The sequence below is a fragment of the Budorcas taxicolor genome, chromosome 3 (assembly GCF_023091745.1).
Source record: "Budorcas taxicolor isolate Tak-1 chromosome 3, Takin1.1, whole genome shotgun sequence".
NCBI lineage: Eukaryota > Metazoa > Chordata > Mammalia > Artiodactyla > Bovidae > Budorcas > Budorcas taxicolor.
In genome coordinates, this window is record NC_068912.1 from 41,784,677 (window position 1) to 41,804,106 (window position 19,430).

Here is a 19,430-nt window from a genome sequence, read left to right on the forward strand (position 1 = left end):
ATATATGTAAGAAAGATTTGAGGAGTCTCAGTACTCACCCCAGTTTAAAGCTGTTTTTAAGGATAAAGGCACACACCTCTATAAATATATATATATATATATATATATATATATATATATATTTCAATTTTATTAAAGATATTTTCTTTATTTCTTCTGCCAAACTGTTGAAGAAAATATATATGTTTTTCAAGATATAAATAATTCCAGAATTCTCCTAAGGAATCAAAACATGTTTTTTTCTTTTTTATAAGATCCCTTTTCATTTAATTTTCGTTTAGCCATATTTCTCTTCATGTCTTCTCTCTGCATTTTTGTTTTAAATCACATATATTATATAAGACAGGGGCCTCTGATTTATACCATCTGGGACCTGAGATTTGGATGTGGGCAATTTTGTAGTATTTGTAAAAAGAATATATTAAAATTACCCATAAGCCCAAATTCAATACACACATTTACCAACATAACTCTAATAAACAGATCATTGGATTTTAAAGCTAGAAGAGGCCTTGGAGAGCAGAGAATCCAACCTCTACACATTGAAGGAAAACAAAGTGAAGCTAAGGAGTTTCAATTCACTGGTCAGTCACTCAACTAACTAAAGAGAACAAGGAATTAGACCCTAAGATTCTCTGCAGCCAAGTCCTGTGCTTTCTTAATGTTCTTTCATGATATAGACTTCCAGTATTAGTCTGTCATTCTGCACAAGGTGAAAATAGATTTAACTGAGTTTGCTGCGTGCCTGTGAAGCTGCTAAGCATTCATTCATGAAAGCAAAACTAGGAACCTATGAAATTTCATTATCGGAAGCTTTTTTCCAAGGCTGCCTTTTCTGTCTATTCACATGTAATATGCCTAGGGCAATGTCCTCCATAGGCAGTAGCTATTAATCTCTGACAATTTTTTTAAGAAGCATCGGTGCTAATTTTAGGCTATATTAAAAAAAAAATAACAATTTCTTACGCAGTATCTAATGATCTTGGATATTCTTTGCAGATTTTATTTTCATGTTTTGTCTAAAACCATTTTTTCCATGCTCAGAGAAATCTGTAGACAGTAAGTTTGAAGTTTGAAACGTGTGCTGTGACAGACCTCAATTAACAGGGTTTTTTTGTTGTTGTTGTTGTTTTTATGAAGAATAAGGAACACCTGATTATCCCAACAGAAATCCCAGAGGCAGTGAGAGAACTCTTCATGGTAACTGACTACAGTGGAGCAGGAAAAGCTAAGTTTCCTCCTCCGTTTATCCTTATGATCTAAAAATTACCAACCAAGCCCCATCAAGAATATTTTGTCTGATGATCCAGCAAAGTATGCAGTAAAGGAGGAAAAGGAAGAACAGGGCACTTCCCGAAAGGGTGGGGGAAAGAGGTTCTGTGAGCTTTCCCGCGTGATTAGAGCTGGGGAAGTTGATCTCTTTTCATGCCGTGGATGTGGCTGCTGCAGTCACGCCTCCCGCTGCCAGCCCAGCACCAGGATCTTAATCAGTCACTATGAAAACTCATTAGCTCCACAGCAATGAGCCTTCCACTGCTGAAGCTTGGCGCTGTGCTTAGTACCATGGCAATGATCTCAAACTGGATGTCCCAAACTCTCCCATCCTTGGTAGGACTGAACACCACGAGGCTATCAACGCCAGATACCTTAGTAAGTCACTCCGGTGGGTTCGGCTGTCTTGGGAAGTAAGTGCATTAAAACAGTGGGCTTTTTTTTTTTTTTTTTTAATAAACTGCAAAGGCTGAGATTTTGCTTCTCTATTCATAGCTCTACTTCAATGATACAGTATTTATGTGGTAACTATATTCATGGCTATTCTTTTATGAACACTTTAAAGTTACATCAAAGAATAAATGAACTGCCTGAGAAATTAACTATGACAGGAAATACTAGATTCATTAAATTCTTAATGAAAAGCTTTAGTTTATATTATTCTGAGGTTTTAAAGGATTCTTTCTTTTTAAAGTATGTTTTGTTTCTTATGATTTCACTTCTTTTAACATATGTAAAATCCTCATAATTTGTCCTACAGAGTATGCTACAGAGTATATTCTAGCTAATCCAGTTTTACTACAGCAGGCTCTTCTTCAGAATTCAATTCCTGTGACTGTTTGAAATGTATTCAGTCGGAGAAACCAATCTCTATTAAATATAAATGAATAATAATTTAAAAAAGCTCAACAATTTAAAGCCTGACCAAAAACACCTTTTTTTTTTTTGAGCTAACAATCATGAACAACAGAAAACTTACTTGATAAAATCATCTCCCTGTATTGTTTCATAAAGATTTCTCCTGTCACAAGTTTAACTCCTGTACTCCTATAGTTTTTTCTCATTAATATTTTTTAACCCTTCCCACATTAAAACAAATGTCTTTTCTCATAGTTTATGAAACATGATTTAGTTAGCAATACCCTAAAATGTTTCAAATAAAAATTATTTTGTCAAATAGAGGGTTACAAACTAAAATAGAAGGAATATCCTAGAAAAACAATTTCTGTGTTAGCAAATAAAAATTACAGAAAGCATTAGTATTTGGAGTCCTGGAGTCCTTTACTTTTTTTAAATCTGGTTTTATCATTGGACTGCTCCAACAGAAGTCAGATACTTAAAAAAAAAAAACAATTCGCCTTCAAGACCTGTTTTCAGTTACTACTAATAATTACTCCATCAATCAATGTATAATTAACTGAGTAGACTAGATCAAACTAATTGCATAACTTGCCAGCTACACCCAGTGCTCAGGGCACCAGAGAGCACATGTGAGGCACATTGTGACCTGCTTTCACATTTTAACCTCCCTCCAGTCACTGCTGCCACCTCAGTGTTTCCATGATTGAGAATGCCCTCCTTCCCTGTATGATGTGTGTGGCAGGAAGGATGTAAAAGGGATTATTCGTAGGTATGAAGAAAGCATATAACACAAGCTTATTGATGTGGCAACAATAAGCAATGACAAAACAAAGAAATGTAAACTATTTAATATTTACCGAACCAAGTATCTTAAATGTTCAAGTACCTGGTGATTTCTAACTACTTAGTTTTTGAATTAACTCTTTCAGGAAATGAACCATTTAAGCAATTCATGAATAAATTATATTTCAAACATGGTACCTTGGTTCTGATATATATATCTTTTGCATCTATAGATATTGGTTTGGTTATCTTCTATTTGTTGTTGATGGAGGAGAATCAACTTTCCAAAATCATAAATGATTCTTTTAGGATTTCTTACTCTTTTTTGAGTTTAAAGTAAATTCATTCCTTTACTTTCTGATTAGCAATCTTGGTTGAAAAATATAAAATATTGGTACGGCCTACAAATGTTCTGACACAACTGAATCTTGCTTTGAGTGACAAAAAACAAACTAGAATTCAGAGAAGTTTACACTATGGTATTCATTGCTGCTGCTGCTGCTAAGTCCCTTACTTCAGTCGTGTCCAACTCTGTGCGACTCCAGAGACAGCAGCCCACCAGGCTCCCCTGTCCCTGGGATTCTCCAGGCAAGAACACTGGAGTGGGTTGCCATTTCCTCCTCCAATGCATAAAAGTGAAAAGTGAAAGTGAAGTCCCTCAGTCGTGTCCGACTTCTAGCAACCCCATGGACTGTAGCCTACCAGGCTCCTCCGTCCATGGGATTTGCCAGGCAAGAGTACTGGAGTGGGGTGCCATTGCCTTCTCCATGGTATTCACTAGAATGGAGAAATCAGGTTGCAAAAGTGTATGCCAGTGAGTGTGTATGTTTCTATGTGCAGGTTTCACAGAAATGTCAAACTTTACAGAAGTACTTTCTCCATCTTAACTACATAAGATAATTGCTCATATCTTAGGATTCCTATGGTGAAAAACGAATGAATATACATTTCCTAGATTAAGATCATTAAATGTTAACACTGGAAAAGATCTTAGAAACTATCCAGGCCAGTTATTTTTGCACTACTTTTGGCAGCGGTGCCTCTTCTCTTTTTTTTTTAATTGAAACTTATGTAATACATGCAGAATAAATATTTGTTGAATGAATCTTGAAGTAGAAATCTAATATATAAAACAGGTTATGGGTCAAAAAATAAATGATGGGGAGGGGAGGCCTTACTGGGCCTCTACCATCTGTTCCTTCCCCACATAATCAACCCCCTTCCCTGATCAAAATACCTCCATGGGAACCTTAAAACTCTCAGGAGCTTAGCTGGAAATATGACTGATCTAATCCAACCTCCTTATTCTGCAAGTGGGAAGACTGACTTGCAGTCTAAATGTGTACATAACTAAAAAGAGTTCCCATCTCTGGTTAATGACAGAGCCAAGGGTGGAAGCAAGCCACCTGACTGCAGTCCTGGCCAGGGAAGTCATCTCACACACCTTTGCTCACCCTATTCCTCCTGGACCCTGGTGCCACATGAGATTCTCTCTACCCAGTAGACAATTCCCTTTCTAGCAAGCAGAGCTATGATGTCCAGCCCTTCTCAAACTCTATCTATATTCACTTTAGGCGGTACAAATGGTATAAGCCTGAAACATCCCCCAAAATGAATGAATGAATAAATAAATAAATGATGTTCAGTTACTCAGTCATGTCCAGTTCTGTGCGACCCTATAATCCCAGCACACCTGGCTTCCTTGTCCTTCTCTATTACCTGGAGTTTGCTCAAACTCTTATCCATTGAGTTGGTGATACCAGCTCAAATAAATAGTGTAGGTCTTAAAATTTGTTTTATGACAGTCTGTGGGATGCACAGATGGCAAAAAATGCAGATTTACACAAATATGGATATGGTCTTTCTTTAAAATGGTAGTTTCAAAAGACCTTAATAAACAAAAATAAGATACAAAGAGTTTTAATCATTAAAGGCAATTAAGCCTTCTTATGGCATGTACCTCTGAAAAAGGTAGTATACATTTGCTTGCTCAAAAGCTTAAACAGGTTTTTAAATTTCCAAGATATTTTTGTTAGTAAGTTAAACACAGCTCCTTATTAGGGGAAAAAGCTCTCTGCTTCTCTTAGAATCTTGAAACATGCCTTTATCCTTCTCTTTGACCCTGTTTTCTTTTCCTTCTAATTGTTCCAGCCTTTGGAGGAGCTGTTGTCTGCAAAGGCAAAGCCTTGGCTCTGAAAAAGCTCAGGCTCCCTCTGGCACATCTCTCTGACGCAGAGTAACTTCCCCCTGAGGCTGAGCTTCTGAGAAATCCCCCATGCTGTGGATTCCACACCAGGAAGAACCTGGTAAAGAGCAATTAGATAAGCACAGGACATTCGGCTCACACCAGCTGTTCTCAGTCAGCCCCACTGCTGTGGTAGGAAGAGGCCTCGAGGGGACCTTGGGCATAAGTGATTTGTTTTGCTATATCTTCAAATAGCTTCTCCTCACAAATAACTACTTCAGTGAGTCAGTCACTTTTAAGTTCTGGAAAATGAGTAGACTACCTAACGCAAACTCTCAAAGCTTTCCAACTTTCTTAACTCACCAATTTTATTTTCAGTTCAGGATGAAAATATCTGACTTCTCTGTTTTGTATCACTATTTTACTCCCCCAAATCCTTAGGCAATGTCCATTTTGTGAAAGACCAACTAAACACATTAAGGAGATGGATGAGAGAACAGAATGGTGAATCTAGAAAGACACAGAGAACGTGATAATTGCCTTTGTAGAGTAGTATTATGAAGTGGGTAAGAGAGTAGATTTATTCCTGTTTAAGCACTTAAAGAAGTAGGGCCAAAGAGGAAAATTACAAAGAGATCCAGTCCTTCAGGTTTCCACCAATGAAATCGGCTGCCTATGAAAAACAAATTCCTATCATGTAGAATTTAAGTGGAAACACAACCTGAATACACAGAAGTGCCACTGAGTGGACAGACAGTTCCTGGTTCGACTTCTAAGTCTTTCCCAACTCTGTCATTGTGATTTCCAGAATAGGAGCAGAAATGACCAACCAACCTAACTTTGATGATGCCTTCAGTCTTTTAACTGTTTGTTCTGTATTTATGATTGTTTTTCGTAGTGCTCTAAGGTTGTCTTCAGTGAAGAACATACATTTCTTATTTCAGTTCCGACTAGTCTCATAAGAAATGGGAAGAGAACTGCAATGCAGTGACATCTTTATTAACACATCCTCCATAACACAGCTTCTTTTAGCATGGTCTGTCAGCATCTCTGTAATTTCTGTCCTCACATTTCTTTGCTCCCCACAACTAAAGCCATTAGCATGCTAAACCACATTTCATTATCTGAAACCAAAAGTATCCCAGACAGAAAATTTATAAGAAGTTTTCATCAGGTATCTCCTCTAATGCATCAGGTATCTCCTACTGTAAATCAAATAGGTTTTAGTAAACAGATTTTTTCCTACTTTATTTTCCCCTGCCTGTACACCACTTTCAGTACCTAAAGCCCTCATTCATTTTGCCTCCATCTGTACTTTTAAGAAATGCCCAGGCACTCAGCATAAAACATAAGACCTAGCAATGTGCAACTAGTTGATTCTATCCTCTTCAAAGGATCAGAATTCTGTGCCTTCACCTGCCCCTGCACTTGTGTCCTGTCAAGACTACTGCTAACCACTCCTGTAGAGTTCCAATTGCTGCCTGTTTCCACAATTTTGGATAATACCCTCCACCTGCCTGGGTACATATCCTCTACAGACAGCTTTTTCAGCTATTGGTGAATGGACAAAGGCACTTATCTGCAGGGCATAAACATAAACAGCTCTGGGCTGAAAACTGGAGAGAAACTGGTATAAGTCCCATATATGCCACTTACTTAATGGGTGACTTGGAAAAAAAATTGCTCAAGTTCTTTGAATTTCAGTTTCCTCATAAATAAGATGATGCCTATTCCTAAGGATAAGTGGTTCAAAAGAAGTGAAACAAGTACAAGAGAAGGGATCTTATAAAAAGAAAAATATGCTGAAATATACAATATTTTTACTTTTACCCCAGTCTTCAGGATCTTTCTTTTCTGTTACAAAGCCCTTGAAGTTCTGAGAGCTTCTCATGCAGTAATAGCTTTATATTTATAAAGCATAGGTTTGTAACTAAATTATAAACAAAAAACCCCAACTTGAAATCCGATGTTAAAATTATCATTTTAATTCTCCTCTTTAGAGCATTCTTAAATATTTCATGCGTTTTGTAATATTAAAAACTGCTAAATAGTTCATTTAGTTCTTCTAATTAACACAAAAGGTTCAAAGAGAACTGCATCAGTAATCACTGTGCGTAGCAATGCTTTGGGTAGTAATAAACCTCTGCACCCTCCAGGTCCAAGCAGTCAGCTCATTGGGAGTTCAGAAAATGCTATCAGGATCATCTTCACCATACAAGAAAGGGAATTTCAGACAACTGGTGGTGCAGAGTGGTGGTTAAACTTTCAAACTCTGATACCAGACTGTGCAAGTATGCAAATCCAAGCTCTGCTGATTACCACCATCATGACCTTGAGGAAGTTTCTTACTGTCTCAAATTCACAGTTTCCCCACCTATAAAATGGGCAGAATGATACCATTTGGTCCATAGAGTTACTGTGATATTCAAAGGCAGTAATGCATGTGAACTGCCAACTGAAGACTAGGAGCTCCATAAATGTTTGCTGTTACTATTACATGAGTTTCATGTTGACACTTGAGGAATCATTTTTTTTTTTTTAAGTTAAAATGGGAGCAGGTCTTTTCTCATTGGTATCTAAAATCCATCTAAATGTAACTTCCTACCTGAGGTCTTAGTTGGTTTTATTTTTACCCTCTTTTCAATGCCAATATGGGTGCCACAAATGAGAACACTAGAGCTACTCACAAAACTTCCTTCATTCATCACTAAACCTGACACAGAAATCTCTATCAAACCCACACAACTGTCAAGCCCTCATCTTTTATACTAGCTTTTTTCTCTTTTGAGTTACCTTTTCTTGCCAAAGAGGTAAGCTGCCAAAGTTGAGATCATTCAAACTAAATCTGTATAGATAAGGCCAGGGTTCTTTTCAATAATACTTAGAAGACAATTGAACGTACAAACAAGACCAGAGTCTATTCTTATTAAGCTGACACTTCAGGAAGAATGATAAAAGAACATCAAATTCTACTCACCTTTTCTGCTTCCCTCATTCCAGAGAGCAACTGACACCTTGCCCAGATGTGATAAGCCCCTCACTAGTTAGCCAAATACCTGGGAAGCAAACATCAATATTAATGCTGCCAGGTTTAATAATCAGTATTTGCACTGCTGTTAAAGATATTTTAGTATTATAATTGTGTGGCCCCTTCTCCTTTATACAAAAGCTAAACACATTCTAGTGAGAAGCCTTAGTTTTCTGACACATTTGAGATTTGTGTCCAATGTCAAGAGCAGCTTAATTGGAACTATAGGTCCTATGTTAAGATATATTTGTTCCATACAGTCACTCAGCTTAAACCTTTAATTATATCATTAAAGCTTAGCTCTGCTAAGCTTTACCTATCCCCATTCTGTAGAAAACCTCTTTGCATTTTTCTTCTTTAATTAAAAAAATACTATCTTTAAGATCCTATCTATTCTAGTCATATATAATTCTAAGTACATTTTTTCTATCTTAATCAGTAGTCAAGCATAAATGCTAGAAAGAAGGAGTAAGGGGAATGGAAAAAAAAAAAAAAAAGAAGTGGTAATGAATCCAACACCCCAGAAATAAATGGCAGCACAGGATACTTCTATGAATTATCTGAAAAAGGAGATTAAAAGGTAGATTTGGTATCAGTTGCTTTCTATTACAGACCAAGGACAAGGACTATGACATCTGAGTTTCATAAGTTTAAAATTTATAGCCTCTGCATGATTGGTGTTGGAATGACTTTAAGCACTCTGTAGTGATTATCTCTAAACCTCTTGGGGAAAAAAAAAAAAAAAAAATATCTGCGTGTTGGTTGATGGTATGTGATGAGCTGTGGCCTGGGAGAGAATGGGAGAGTATAACTGTTCTGCAAATTCCGAGACAGTAGATTCCACAGCAGCTCTGTGTAGAGAGTTCAGCCTGGCTGAGTTCGCGTAAGAATCTGCTTCCTACCAAGTAAAGTGCTTCGGTATACATTTAGGCAAACACACCAGCGCAATTACGCCAAGCATTATGCAAAATAGCCCTCTGCTGGTCACCATGTATCTCCTTGTTTCCAACCCCACCTCAGTCCTCCTTTCATCCTCCCTTATTCTAGTCCCTTCAGCCTGAGTCCTTAAATACCTTCTTTTATAGACAAAATGCATCTCTCTCTTCTCCTGATCATTTAAGAAATACCTCCTTTTATGTGGATTGCCTGGAAAACATAGAGGAGAAGGCAAAGAAAAGCTGGAGAATTTCAAATCCCAGTTGCAGAAGTTAGTCAGAGCTTAGCTAGAAAGAGCCCCACCAATTTATCTAGTATTTTCACAGGAAAAAGAAACTCAGATGCAAACTGGATAGTCTGTCTATGTAACATTTGTTATGTAGTTTTTTCAGTATCCATATGATTGACCTTTAAGAATAATTATCTAGATGTTCAGCATCATATTAATATGGCCATAACATGGGAATTAACAGCAAGACAATATGTCTATACAGTCTAATAAGGGAGCCACTGTGGCTACTGGAATGTGGCTAGGCCAAATTGAGGTATGCCATGAGAGTAAAACGCACGTTCAGTTTCAAGCAGTGTACAAAAAAGGAGGAAAAACAATGTAAAATATCTCATGAATAATTTTTATATTGATTATACATGTTGAAACAATAATACTTATATATATCAGGTTAAATAAAATATATTATTAAATTAATTTCACTTATACCCTTTTATTTTTTTAAACCTGCCCACTAGAAAATTTAAAATTATCCATGTGGCTCTCAATCTATTGAACAGTACCACTCTTGCTTCATACAAAACTCTACGACATATAAGCTGCACTTTCTTAGGCAGGTTAACTAACTTTCTCTTCTGCGAAATGGGAATAACTATTATTCCTGATTCTTGGCATCCTTGATTGTATCCTTCCATTAACAAGTCAATGCATCTGAGCTGTCCCTTGGAATAGGGTCTAATCTTGAGCAGGCAGCATTCCTCAGCCTCAGCAAACCCCAAAAAGAACTCAGTTGAGGGTCAAGCCACTGATACCCTCAGCAATTGGAGGAATGAAAGAGTGCCTCTTTGAGCACTGCATCAAGGCAACTACAATTTCTGATTGTATAATGCCGAATCTATGCTCAAAGCACAGCTCTTCTGAAAAATAACTAGGCAGAAATGAGTTACTTATATTTGTACTTGATAGAATGTAATTAATATAGCAGACAGGAAATAGCCAATATATCCCATAGTTGGATATAGACTAATTATTTAAACAAGACATAAGAAAGATAGATAATACTACTAGGCAATGCATATTAACTGCCTAGTGAATAGTTCAGACAATCCTTCAGAAGAGGCTGAAACCATGTCTCAGTCTCAGCCGCTTAGTTATGTCCAACTCTTTGAGACCCCAAGAACTATAGCCTGCCAGGGTCCTCTGTCCATGGGATTTTCCTGGCAAGAATACTGGAGTGGATTGCTATTTCCTCCTCCAGAGGATATTCCTGACCGAGGGACTGTACCCATGTCTCCCACGTCTCTTGCACCGCAGGTGGATTCTTTACCACTAAGCCACCAGGGAAACCATAAAGTGAAACTGAAAGCTGCTCGGTCATGTCCGACTCTTTGCCACCCTGTGGACTAGACAGTCCATAGAATTTTCCAGGCAAGAATACTAGTGCGTGCAGCCATTTCTTCTCCAGAGGATCTTCCCAACCCAGGGATTGAACCCAGGTCTCCTGCATTGCAGGCGGATTCTTTACCAGCTGAGCCACCAGGGAAACCCAAGGGGAAACCATAAGGGCTGAATAACTAAAGGTTTATTAGGGAGGTATTTCAAATAGGAGAACAAAATGAGTAATATACAAAGGTGTGAATCTAGGTGAGCATGCTTTCAGGACACACCAAGACCAATTGGATGGAAAGAAGTTTCTTATAGGAAGATACAGGGGGTAAACTAGAAACATAAATAGGAGGCAGACTGCAGTAGAACAGAAACATCATTTTGAGATAAGCTTCTAGGGAGGCAGGTGGTAAGTGCATAAAAGTAATCTGGGAAGATCAGTATTGCCAGAGTAATTTGGCCTTTGCCAAAATACTGTCTTTAACTCCTCTGAAACTCTATATCCTTTGTGAAAAAATGTTGGTCTAATTACTTTTACCCTATATTTTCATGTGATACCTTCCTAGCTTTATTAATAATTGACCCTTCAATACATAGGAAGCTCTCTGGGAGAGAATTTTGCTTCAGAACACATGAACAGTAATCAGAAAAAATATATATATATATACTACTAATTACCATTTGTGTTGAAAAAGACAAACTAACATCTTATGCAGAAAGACTGGTGATATGTGACTAAGTATTTAGCAGATACTTCTAAAGTTGCATCAAAATGTCCAACTATGACAGAAAGCATTAGGGAGTGGTGTAGGATAAATAATCAATGATACACAATCAAGATCAATAATATGGAACCAAAAGAAAAAGGTAGAGTCTCCTTCTGTCCACTGAAAAGGAAGGTGTAAATGAATGAACATGTGCTGCCTACTTGAATTGTTCAATCTCGTTTTTAACTTTAGAGAAAAACTATTTAAGAGAAAACTATTTAGAGAAAAACTAAAAATAAAAAGATACTTTGCTTAAAATTATACAAACTCATGCTCTCTTTAACTCTCTGTGTGTTTTGTATGTTTGCTGTTGGTTTCCTCAGACTCAGATTAGTCCCAAAGAAGGGTGGCAGGTATATAGCTCAGCACAGGATCCTGATGGACGATGCATTTGCACAGTGGTTGCTCCAGAACAAAACCTGTGTTCCCGGGATGCCAAAAGCAGGCAGCTTCGCCAGCTGCTGGAAAAGGTAGGTGTACTCTGTCCCCTGTGAATATTCTTACTGAAATCTACCATTATTTATAAAGGAAATATGGGAAAGCAGGTTAGCGTAAGGAGGAGTCTTCCAATTTTTCCCCCCTTGAAAGCAGTACCGCAAGATTCCTGCTCTACTGTTCTATTTATGACTTTTACTGTTTGGAATCTTGCTCTAATATAATTTCCACCATATTTCTAAACATACATTTGATCTCCCCTTAAGAAAAAAAATAGTACGAAGCCTTATTCCTATGTCAGAAATTTAGCCTCAACTCTCAAGATCACACTAAACTCTTTGAGCTCATACTTTTGGATCTCATTAGCAACCTTGCAAGGAAGTAAAAATAATGGCATACAATATGCAAGCTATCTGGACAGATAATGAATAATTCTAAGTATTTATCATCATCCTTTAAGTCATTCCTTTGAACCTTAAGTTCTTCAATTTCATTCAAGAACATTCTCTCCATATAATTTACTTAAGCTGGATCCATAATAATCAAATGCGGAATGCCCTTGATTTATTCTCTTTCACAGATGAAAGTCATCTCATGAAAGGTTATTTATGTTTAGTTTAGGGACAAAAAAAAAAAAAAAACACAGAATGAATGGTTCTTTCAATTTTTCTCATTCAGACTTTCACAGTGTCAGTCCCTGAGTATAGTTGGACAGCTGGAGTGGCCAGACTCATGGAAGGATGACAACATATTTGAATTTTAAATACTCTTGGGGATAATAAGATAAATTAGGTAGTATGTGTTTTCAGAGGATATCATGCTCAACAATTCACTCTGTGTAATATCATTTCCATGATCATCTACACAATTACGGCACAAAATAGGAAGCTTTAACAGAAAATAGAGAAACTAGAAAAATGAAAGCACTGAATCTGTTAATACAGACATTCCTATTTTATGGAATTTAAGCTGCAGTAACTCTCTTCCACTGCCACATAAATAAAATAACTTTCCTCAGTGTACACTATTTGAAAGTGTTTTGATGCCCTAAGATTTTAAGTTTTTTTCATTTTCATACAGAGATTAGTCTTTCTGATGCCCTTATCCTCGGAGTTATCATCATCTATTTGCTCTCTTTTCTTAAGACTCTTTTTAAACAAGATCCAGTCTCCCCTGTTCCTTTAAAATCTTTCTCCCAGACAAGAGCAAATTTAATTGTCATTCAAGTTAATGACTCCAGCTATCAACTGTTAGAAATCATGACATATGAACTATGGTTATTCTTGTGTATTATTTTCCAATCTAGATTTTCTTTATATATCTGAAAAAAATTGAAACATATAGTTTAGTATTGTTTGGTTACTAAGGAAATTAATTAGGCTGGTAAAAAGATTTAATCTTTTAAATCCAATTTTGCTTTTCTATTAGTTTGCATTTCTTCTCAGATTACTTTCTACTCCAATCCTCTTTTCTACACACAAAAAATATCTTCTTTCTACACGTTTGTTGAGAAAATTTTTCTTAGACATGATTGCCTTATTTGTATTACTATTTTAAGTATATTATTGCATACACACATCTAAAAATAGACATTTCCTCAAAAAATCAGTTGAAAAATTCAAATAAACTGGGAAAGTCAGGAAGTAGATAATACTCTCTACGTGTCCAGAGTGAAATGTATTCCAGAGCTATGAGAAAACCTAAAATTTGTGAAGGACGAATGAGGCAAGACGAGTACAACTAAAGGTAACTGATTGAAAGCAATCACTGAAATGTATATGACCACACCATTCAGTAGGCAATTTGTTTAGTTTTAAAGAAATTGTAGAAAATGACATTTTAAAAAATTCATCAATACCTAAATGACAAAAGACAAAATTCATTAACAGTATCAAGGTCACCCCAAGTTAGGTTTATCAAATTCACCATTTGGTAGTTTTATGGCAACAGAAGAATAGTAAATTGTATGCACTATACACAGTGACCTGAAGAATATAAATAGCACTGGTTTGCTGCATTGACCCAAAGAAAGCGTATCTGAAATCAGCATTCTCTGTTTAGACTGAGCCAGTCCCTTGCTGACTTCTCTGAAAACGTGAAAGGGTCAGAGGCTCAGTCAGTTCTCTGTGACACTTTGCGATCCCAAGGACTATAGCCTGCCAGGTTCCTCTGTCCGTGGGATTCTCGAGGCAAGAATACTAGAGTGTTGCCATTTCTTTCTCCAGGGGATCTTCCCATCCCAGGGATAAAAACTGGGTCTCCCACATTGCAGGCAAATTCTTTACTATCTGAGCCACCAGGGAAGCTCCTGCTGACTTCATAGTTTTACAAATATCCAAGGTACCAGACAGCAAATAGAAGCATGACCATTAAGCAGCCCATTTCACTATTAACCAAAGGATTGATTTAATCATATAAGAGAACACTCGTAATAAAAATAATATTAATAACAATAGTTCCCATCTATTATATTTGTATCTGCTCCATTCCAATTTCATAGCAGACAGATGTCCTTCTAAGTTTACATAAAAGGAAAATGATGCTTTTTGAGGCTAAAAACCTTATCATTGTCAGTCAATCAGTAGACTGTGAATCCATACCAGATCAACTTTGCATTTTCTAACACCATGCCAGTGTCATTCAAAATGCCACCGGTGGTACCCACAATTATTTAATACAAGCTCTGTAAAATATTTTAAACAAGTACATTTATACTTCTAAATATTAGAAAGATTACAATTGGTTTTACAATACATCAGGCCTTACTGTGTCCCAGCTAAAATCTTTTACCTAAAAAAAGTTTGTCTGTCAGCTATTTAGCTTCTCTGTACATACTTCCATTGTCTAGGTCAATATTGCCTAAAATGTGATTTTTGGAACAGGACGCTGGTGACATCCTTCCAATAAAATAATTTTAAACAACAGTCACTCTTGAAGATTTCCATCACAGAGTTCAGTACTAAAGGTTCCGTGGAGACCTACAGTAGTGAAATCCCTGTTTAGTTGTGTTAACCCCAACACTATCCAAGCATATTGAACTGTAGGGCTTTATTATTAATTTTTTAAGTAGGCTCTGCACTAATCATGGCCTCTCAGGTGGCTCAGACAGTAAAGAATCTGCCTGCAAAGCGGAAGACCCAGCTTTGATTCCTGGATCAGGAAAATCCCCTGGAGAAGGAAATGGCAACCCATTCTAGTATTCTTACCTGGAGAATTCCATGTACAGAGGAGCCTGGCCAGCTACATGGGGTCTGCAAAGAGTTGGACGCTAATTATAAATAGGGGTGGAAATCTAAGTTAATTTGTGTTTAAGTTTAGAAAGGACTCAGACATTTCATTTATCCTAATTAAGAGGATAAATAAAGAATTTTTAAAAACTATGAATGAAAGGGGACAATAAGCTTGCCACACTGTGGAGAGAGACATGAGTAAGGCATCTGAATGACAGTACGTCAGTGATAAGCAGACTAACAGAGGAGGAAGTCTCCTTCCCACAAGTGTAATGCTGGGGGTCCAGTCTTGAGTCTCAGCAAGAAACTGATTCTCAGTGGGTCTCTATGACCAGTGGGAAAGTAAACAGTCTGAGGTACGGCCATCAGGAAAAGCAAAAGGCAGCCCAGAACCATCCTTCCCAACTAGACTATTCCATCTCTTGTCACACCCCAAATGTAGCTCTTATAATTATACATGATTATTCAATACTGAAGGTCACATTAAGTCTCAGCAAAAATTCTCTCAGTACATTTTCCCATAACACAAATAAAGTTGAAAATTAACTTCATAGGGTAACTTAGAGGCAAAATAAAAGAGAGGGTGTTTTAACTATCCAGAATATCTCACTTGTCTATCAATTTATAACTCTATGTGCTGTGTGTGCTTACTCAGTCAGGTCCAACTCTTTCCCGCCCCATGGTCTATAGCCCACCAGGCTTCTCTGTCCACAGGGATTCTCCAGAAAGGAATACTGGAGTGGGTTGCCATGCCCTTCTCCAGGGGATCTTCCTTAACTCTATGGACTCTGCCAAAGTACACAGAAATCCTAGGAGAATATTGGCCATGCTAATGATGACTGTCTTCATAGACAAATACCGCATTTAAATGTGTAGCGTGTTTCTTTAACACAAATGGTTTTTGTTCTTTCATGCTTAACCATAAGAGAGATGAAAATTATTTTGAAAGCACTGCATTTATCTAAGATGCAGTCACCAGGCTTTCAATGTTGCCTCAGTAATTTTGTGCTGAATCAAAGATTTTTCTAAACAAAGCTTTCTGAATGTAGGAATGATAGTAAATTAAGAAATATTTCAGAGCCATGTAATACTATAGCCTAACCACTGACAGGAGAAAGACACTTTTCTTAAAATATTAACTTGTTACCTTTTACTGCTACTGAAAGCCAAAGACAATTTTCAGTTCAGTTCAGTTGCTCAGTCGTATCCAACTTTGCGACACCATGGACAGCAGCATGCCAGGATTCCCTATCCATCACCAACACCCAGCGTTTACTCAAACTCGTCTCATTGAGTCAGTGATGCCATCCAACCACCACATGGACTAAGTCTCCTTCTCATCCCGCCTTCAATCTTTCCCAGCATCAGGGACATTTCAAATGAGTCACCTCTTCACATGAGGTGGCCAAAGTATTAGAGTTTCAGCTTCAACATCAGTCCTTCCAATGAACACCCAGGACTGATCTCCTTTAGGATGGACTGGCTAGATCTCCTTGCAGTCCAGTTCAGTTCAGTTCAGTCGCTCAGTCGCGTCCGACTCTTTGCGACCCCATGAATCGCAGCACGCCAGGCCTCCCTGTCCATCACCATCTCCCAGAGTTTACTCAGACTCACATCCATCGAGTCAGTGGAACCATCCAGCCATCTCATCCTCGGTCGTCCCCTTCTCCTCCTGCCCCCAATCCCTCCCAGCATCAGAGTCTTTTAAGTTCCTCTTCACTTTCTGCCATAGGGTGATGTCATCTGCATATCTGAAGTTATTGATATTTCTCCCGGCAATCTTGATTCCAGCTTGTGCTTCTTTAAGCCCAGCGTTTCTCATGATGTACTCTGCCTATAAGTTAAATAAGCAGGGTGACAATATACATCCTTGACATACTCCGTTTCCTATTTGGAACCAGTCTGTTGTTCCATGTCCAGTTCTAACCGTTGCTTCCTGACCTGCATACAGGTTTTCAAAAGGAAAATCAGGTGGTCTGGTATTCCCATCTCTTTCAGAATTTTCCACAGTTTGTGGTGAGCCACATAGTCAAAGGCTTTGGCATAGTCAACAAAGCAGACATAGATTTTTTTTTTTTGGAACTCTCTTGCTTTTTTGATGATTAAGTGGATGTTGGCCATTTGATCTCTGGTTCCTCTGCCTTTTTAAAACCAGCTTGAACATTTGGAAGTTCATGGTTCACATATTGCTGAAGCCTGGCTTCGAGAATTTTGAGCATTACTTTATTAGCATGTGAGATGAGTGCAATTGTGCAGTAGTTTGCGCATTCATTGGCATTGCCTCTGGGATTGGGGTGAAAACTGACTTTTTCCAGTTCTGTGGGCACTGCTGACTTTTCCTTATTTGCTGGCATATTGAATGCAGCACTTTCACAGCATCATCTTTTAGGATTTGAAAGAGCTCAAATGAAATTCCATCACCTTTACTACCTTTGTTTGTAGTGATGCTTCCTAAGGCCCAGTTGACTTCACATTCCAGGATGTCTGGCTATAGGTGAGTGATCACATCATCATGATTATCTGGGTCGTGAAGATCTGTTTTGTACAGCTCTTCTGCGTATTCTTGCCACTTCTTCTTAATATCTCCTGCTTCTCTTAGTTCCATACCATTTTTGTCCTTTATTGAGGCCATCTTAGCATGAAATGTTCCTTTGGTATCTCTAGTTTTCTTGAAGAGATCTCTAGTCTTTCCCATTCAATTGTTTTCCTCTATTTCTTTGCACTGATCACTGAGGAGGGCTTTCTTATCTCTCCTTGCTATTCTTTGGAACTCTGCATTCAGATGGGTATATCATTCCTTGTCTCCTTTTCTTTTTACTTCTCTTTCACAGCTATTTGCAAGGCCTCCTCAGACAGCCATTTTGCTTTTTTGCATTTCTTTTTCCTGGGATGGTCTTGCTCCCTGTCTCCTGTACAATGTCACAAACCTCTGTCCATAGTTCATCAGGCACTCTGTCTATCAGTTCTAGTCCCTTAAATCTATTTCTCACTTCCACTGTATAATCATTAGGGATTTGATTTAGGTCATACCTAAATAGTCTAGTGGTTTTCCCTACTTTCTCCAATTTAAGTCTGAATTTGGCAATAAGGAGTTCATGATGTGAGCCACAGTCAGCTCCCTGTGTTGTTTTTGCTGACTGTATAGAGCTTCTCCATCTTCAGCTGTAAAGAATATAATTAATCTGATTTCAGTGTTGACCATCTGGTGATGTCCATGTGTAGAGTCTTCTCTTGTGTTGTTGGAAGAGTGTGTTTGTTATGACCAGTGCATTCTCTTGGCAAAACTCTATTAGCCTTTGCCCTGCTTCATTGTGTACTCCAAGGCCAAATTTGCCTGTTACCCTAGGTGTTTCTTGACTTCCTACTTTTGCATTCCAGTCCCCTATAATGAAAAGGACATCTTTTTTGGGTGTTAGTTCTAGTAGGTCTTGTAGGTCTTCATAGAACCATTCAACTTCAGCTTCTTCAGCATTACCGGTTGGGGCATAGACTTGGATTACTGTGATACTGAATGGTTTGCCTTGGAAATGAACAGAGATCATTCTGTCATTTTTGAGACTGCATCCAAGTACTGCATTTTAGACTCTTTTGTTGACTATGATGGCTACTCCATTTCTTCTAAGGGATTCTTGCTCATAGTAGTAGACATAATGGTCATCTGAGTTAAATTCACACATTCCAGTCCATTTTAGTTCTCTGATTCCTAAAATGTCAATGTTCACTCTTCCCATCTTCTGTTTGACCACTTCGAATTTGTCCTGATTCATGGACCTAATATTCCATGTTCCTATGCAATATTGCTCTTTACAGCATCCGATCTTACTTCCATCACCAGTCACATCCACAGCTGGGTGTTATTTTTGCTTTGGCTCCATCTCTTCATTCTCTGGAGTTGTTTCTCCTCCGATCTCCAGTAGCATATTGGGCACCTAATGACCTAGGGATTTCATCTTTCAGTGTTCTATCTTTTTTGCATTTTCATACTGTTCATGGTGTTCTCAAGGCAAAAATACTGACGTGGTTTGCCATTCCCTTGCCTAGTGCAGTACATTTTGTCAGAACTCTCCACCATGACCCACCTGTGTTGGGTGGCCCTACATGGCATGGCTCATAGTTTCATGGAGTTAGACAAGTCTGTGGTAATTTTACCCAATAGATAAAAATAAGATAATTTTACCCAAAAGATATTTATTGAGCAATTATTCCATACCTGGTTCTGTGTAAGGTCTTGGGGGTAAGAGGTATGACAGGCACAGCATCTAAGCTCATGGAATTTACAGAAGGACAGCCATTTTTGTGCTTCCTATTCACACACATT

At 37.9% G+C, this 19,430-nt stretch overlaps 1 protein-coding gene across 1 annotated transcript in view; it reads left to right on the plus strand.

The window, feature by feature from the left end:
* The first annotated feature begins 1,521 nt into the window (after nucleotides 1-1,521).
* The window catches only part of OLFM3 (olfactomedin 3), a 46,835-nt gene continuing 28,926 nt past the window's right edge, over nucleotides 1,522-19,430 (plus strand). The window contains exons 1-2 of the mRNA XM_052637581.1: nucleotides 1,522-1,650; nucleotides 11,771-11,917. Coding sequence (XP_052493541.1) covers nucleotides 1,522-1,650; nucleotides 11,771-11,917 — 276 coding nt within the window. The remainder of the gene's footprint in view (nucleotides 1,651-11,770; nucleotides 11,918-19,430) is intronic.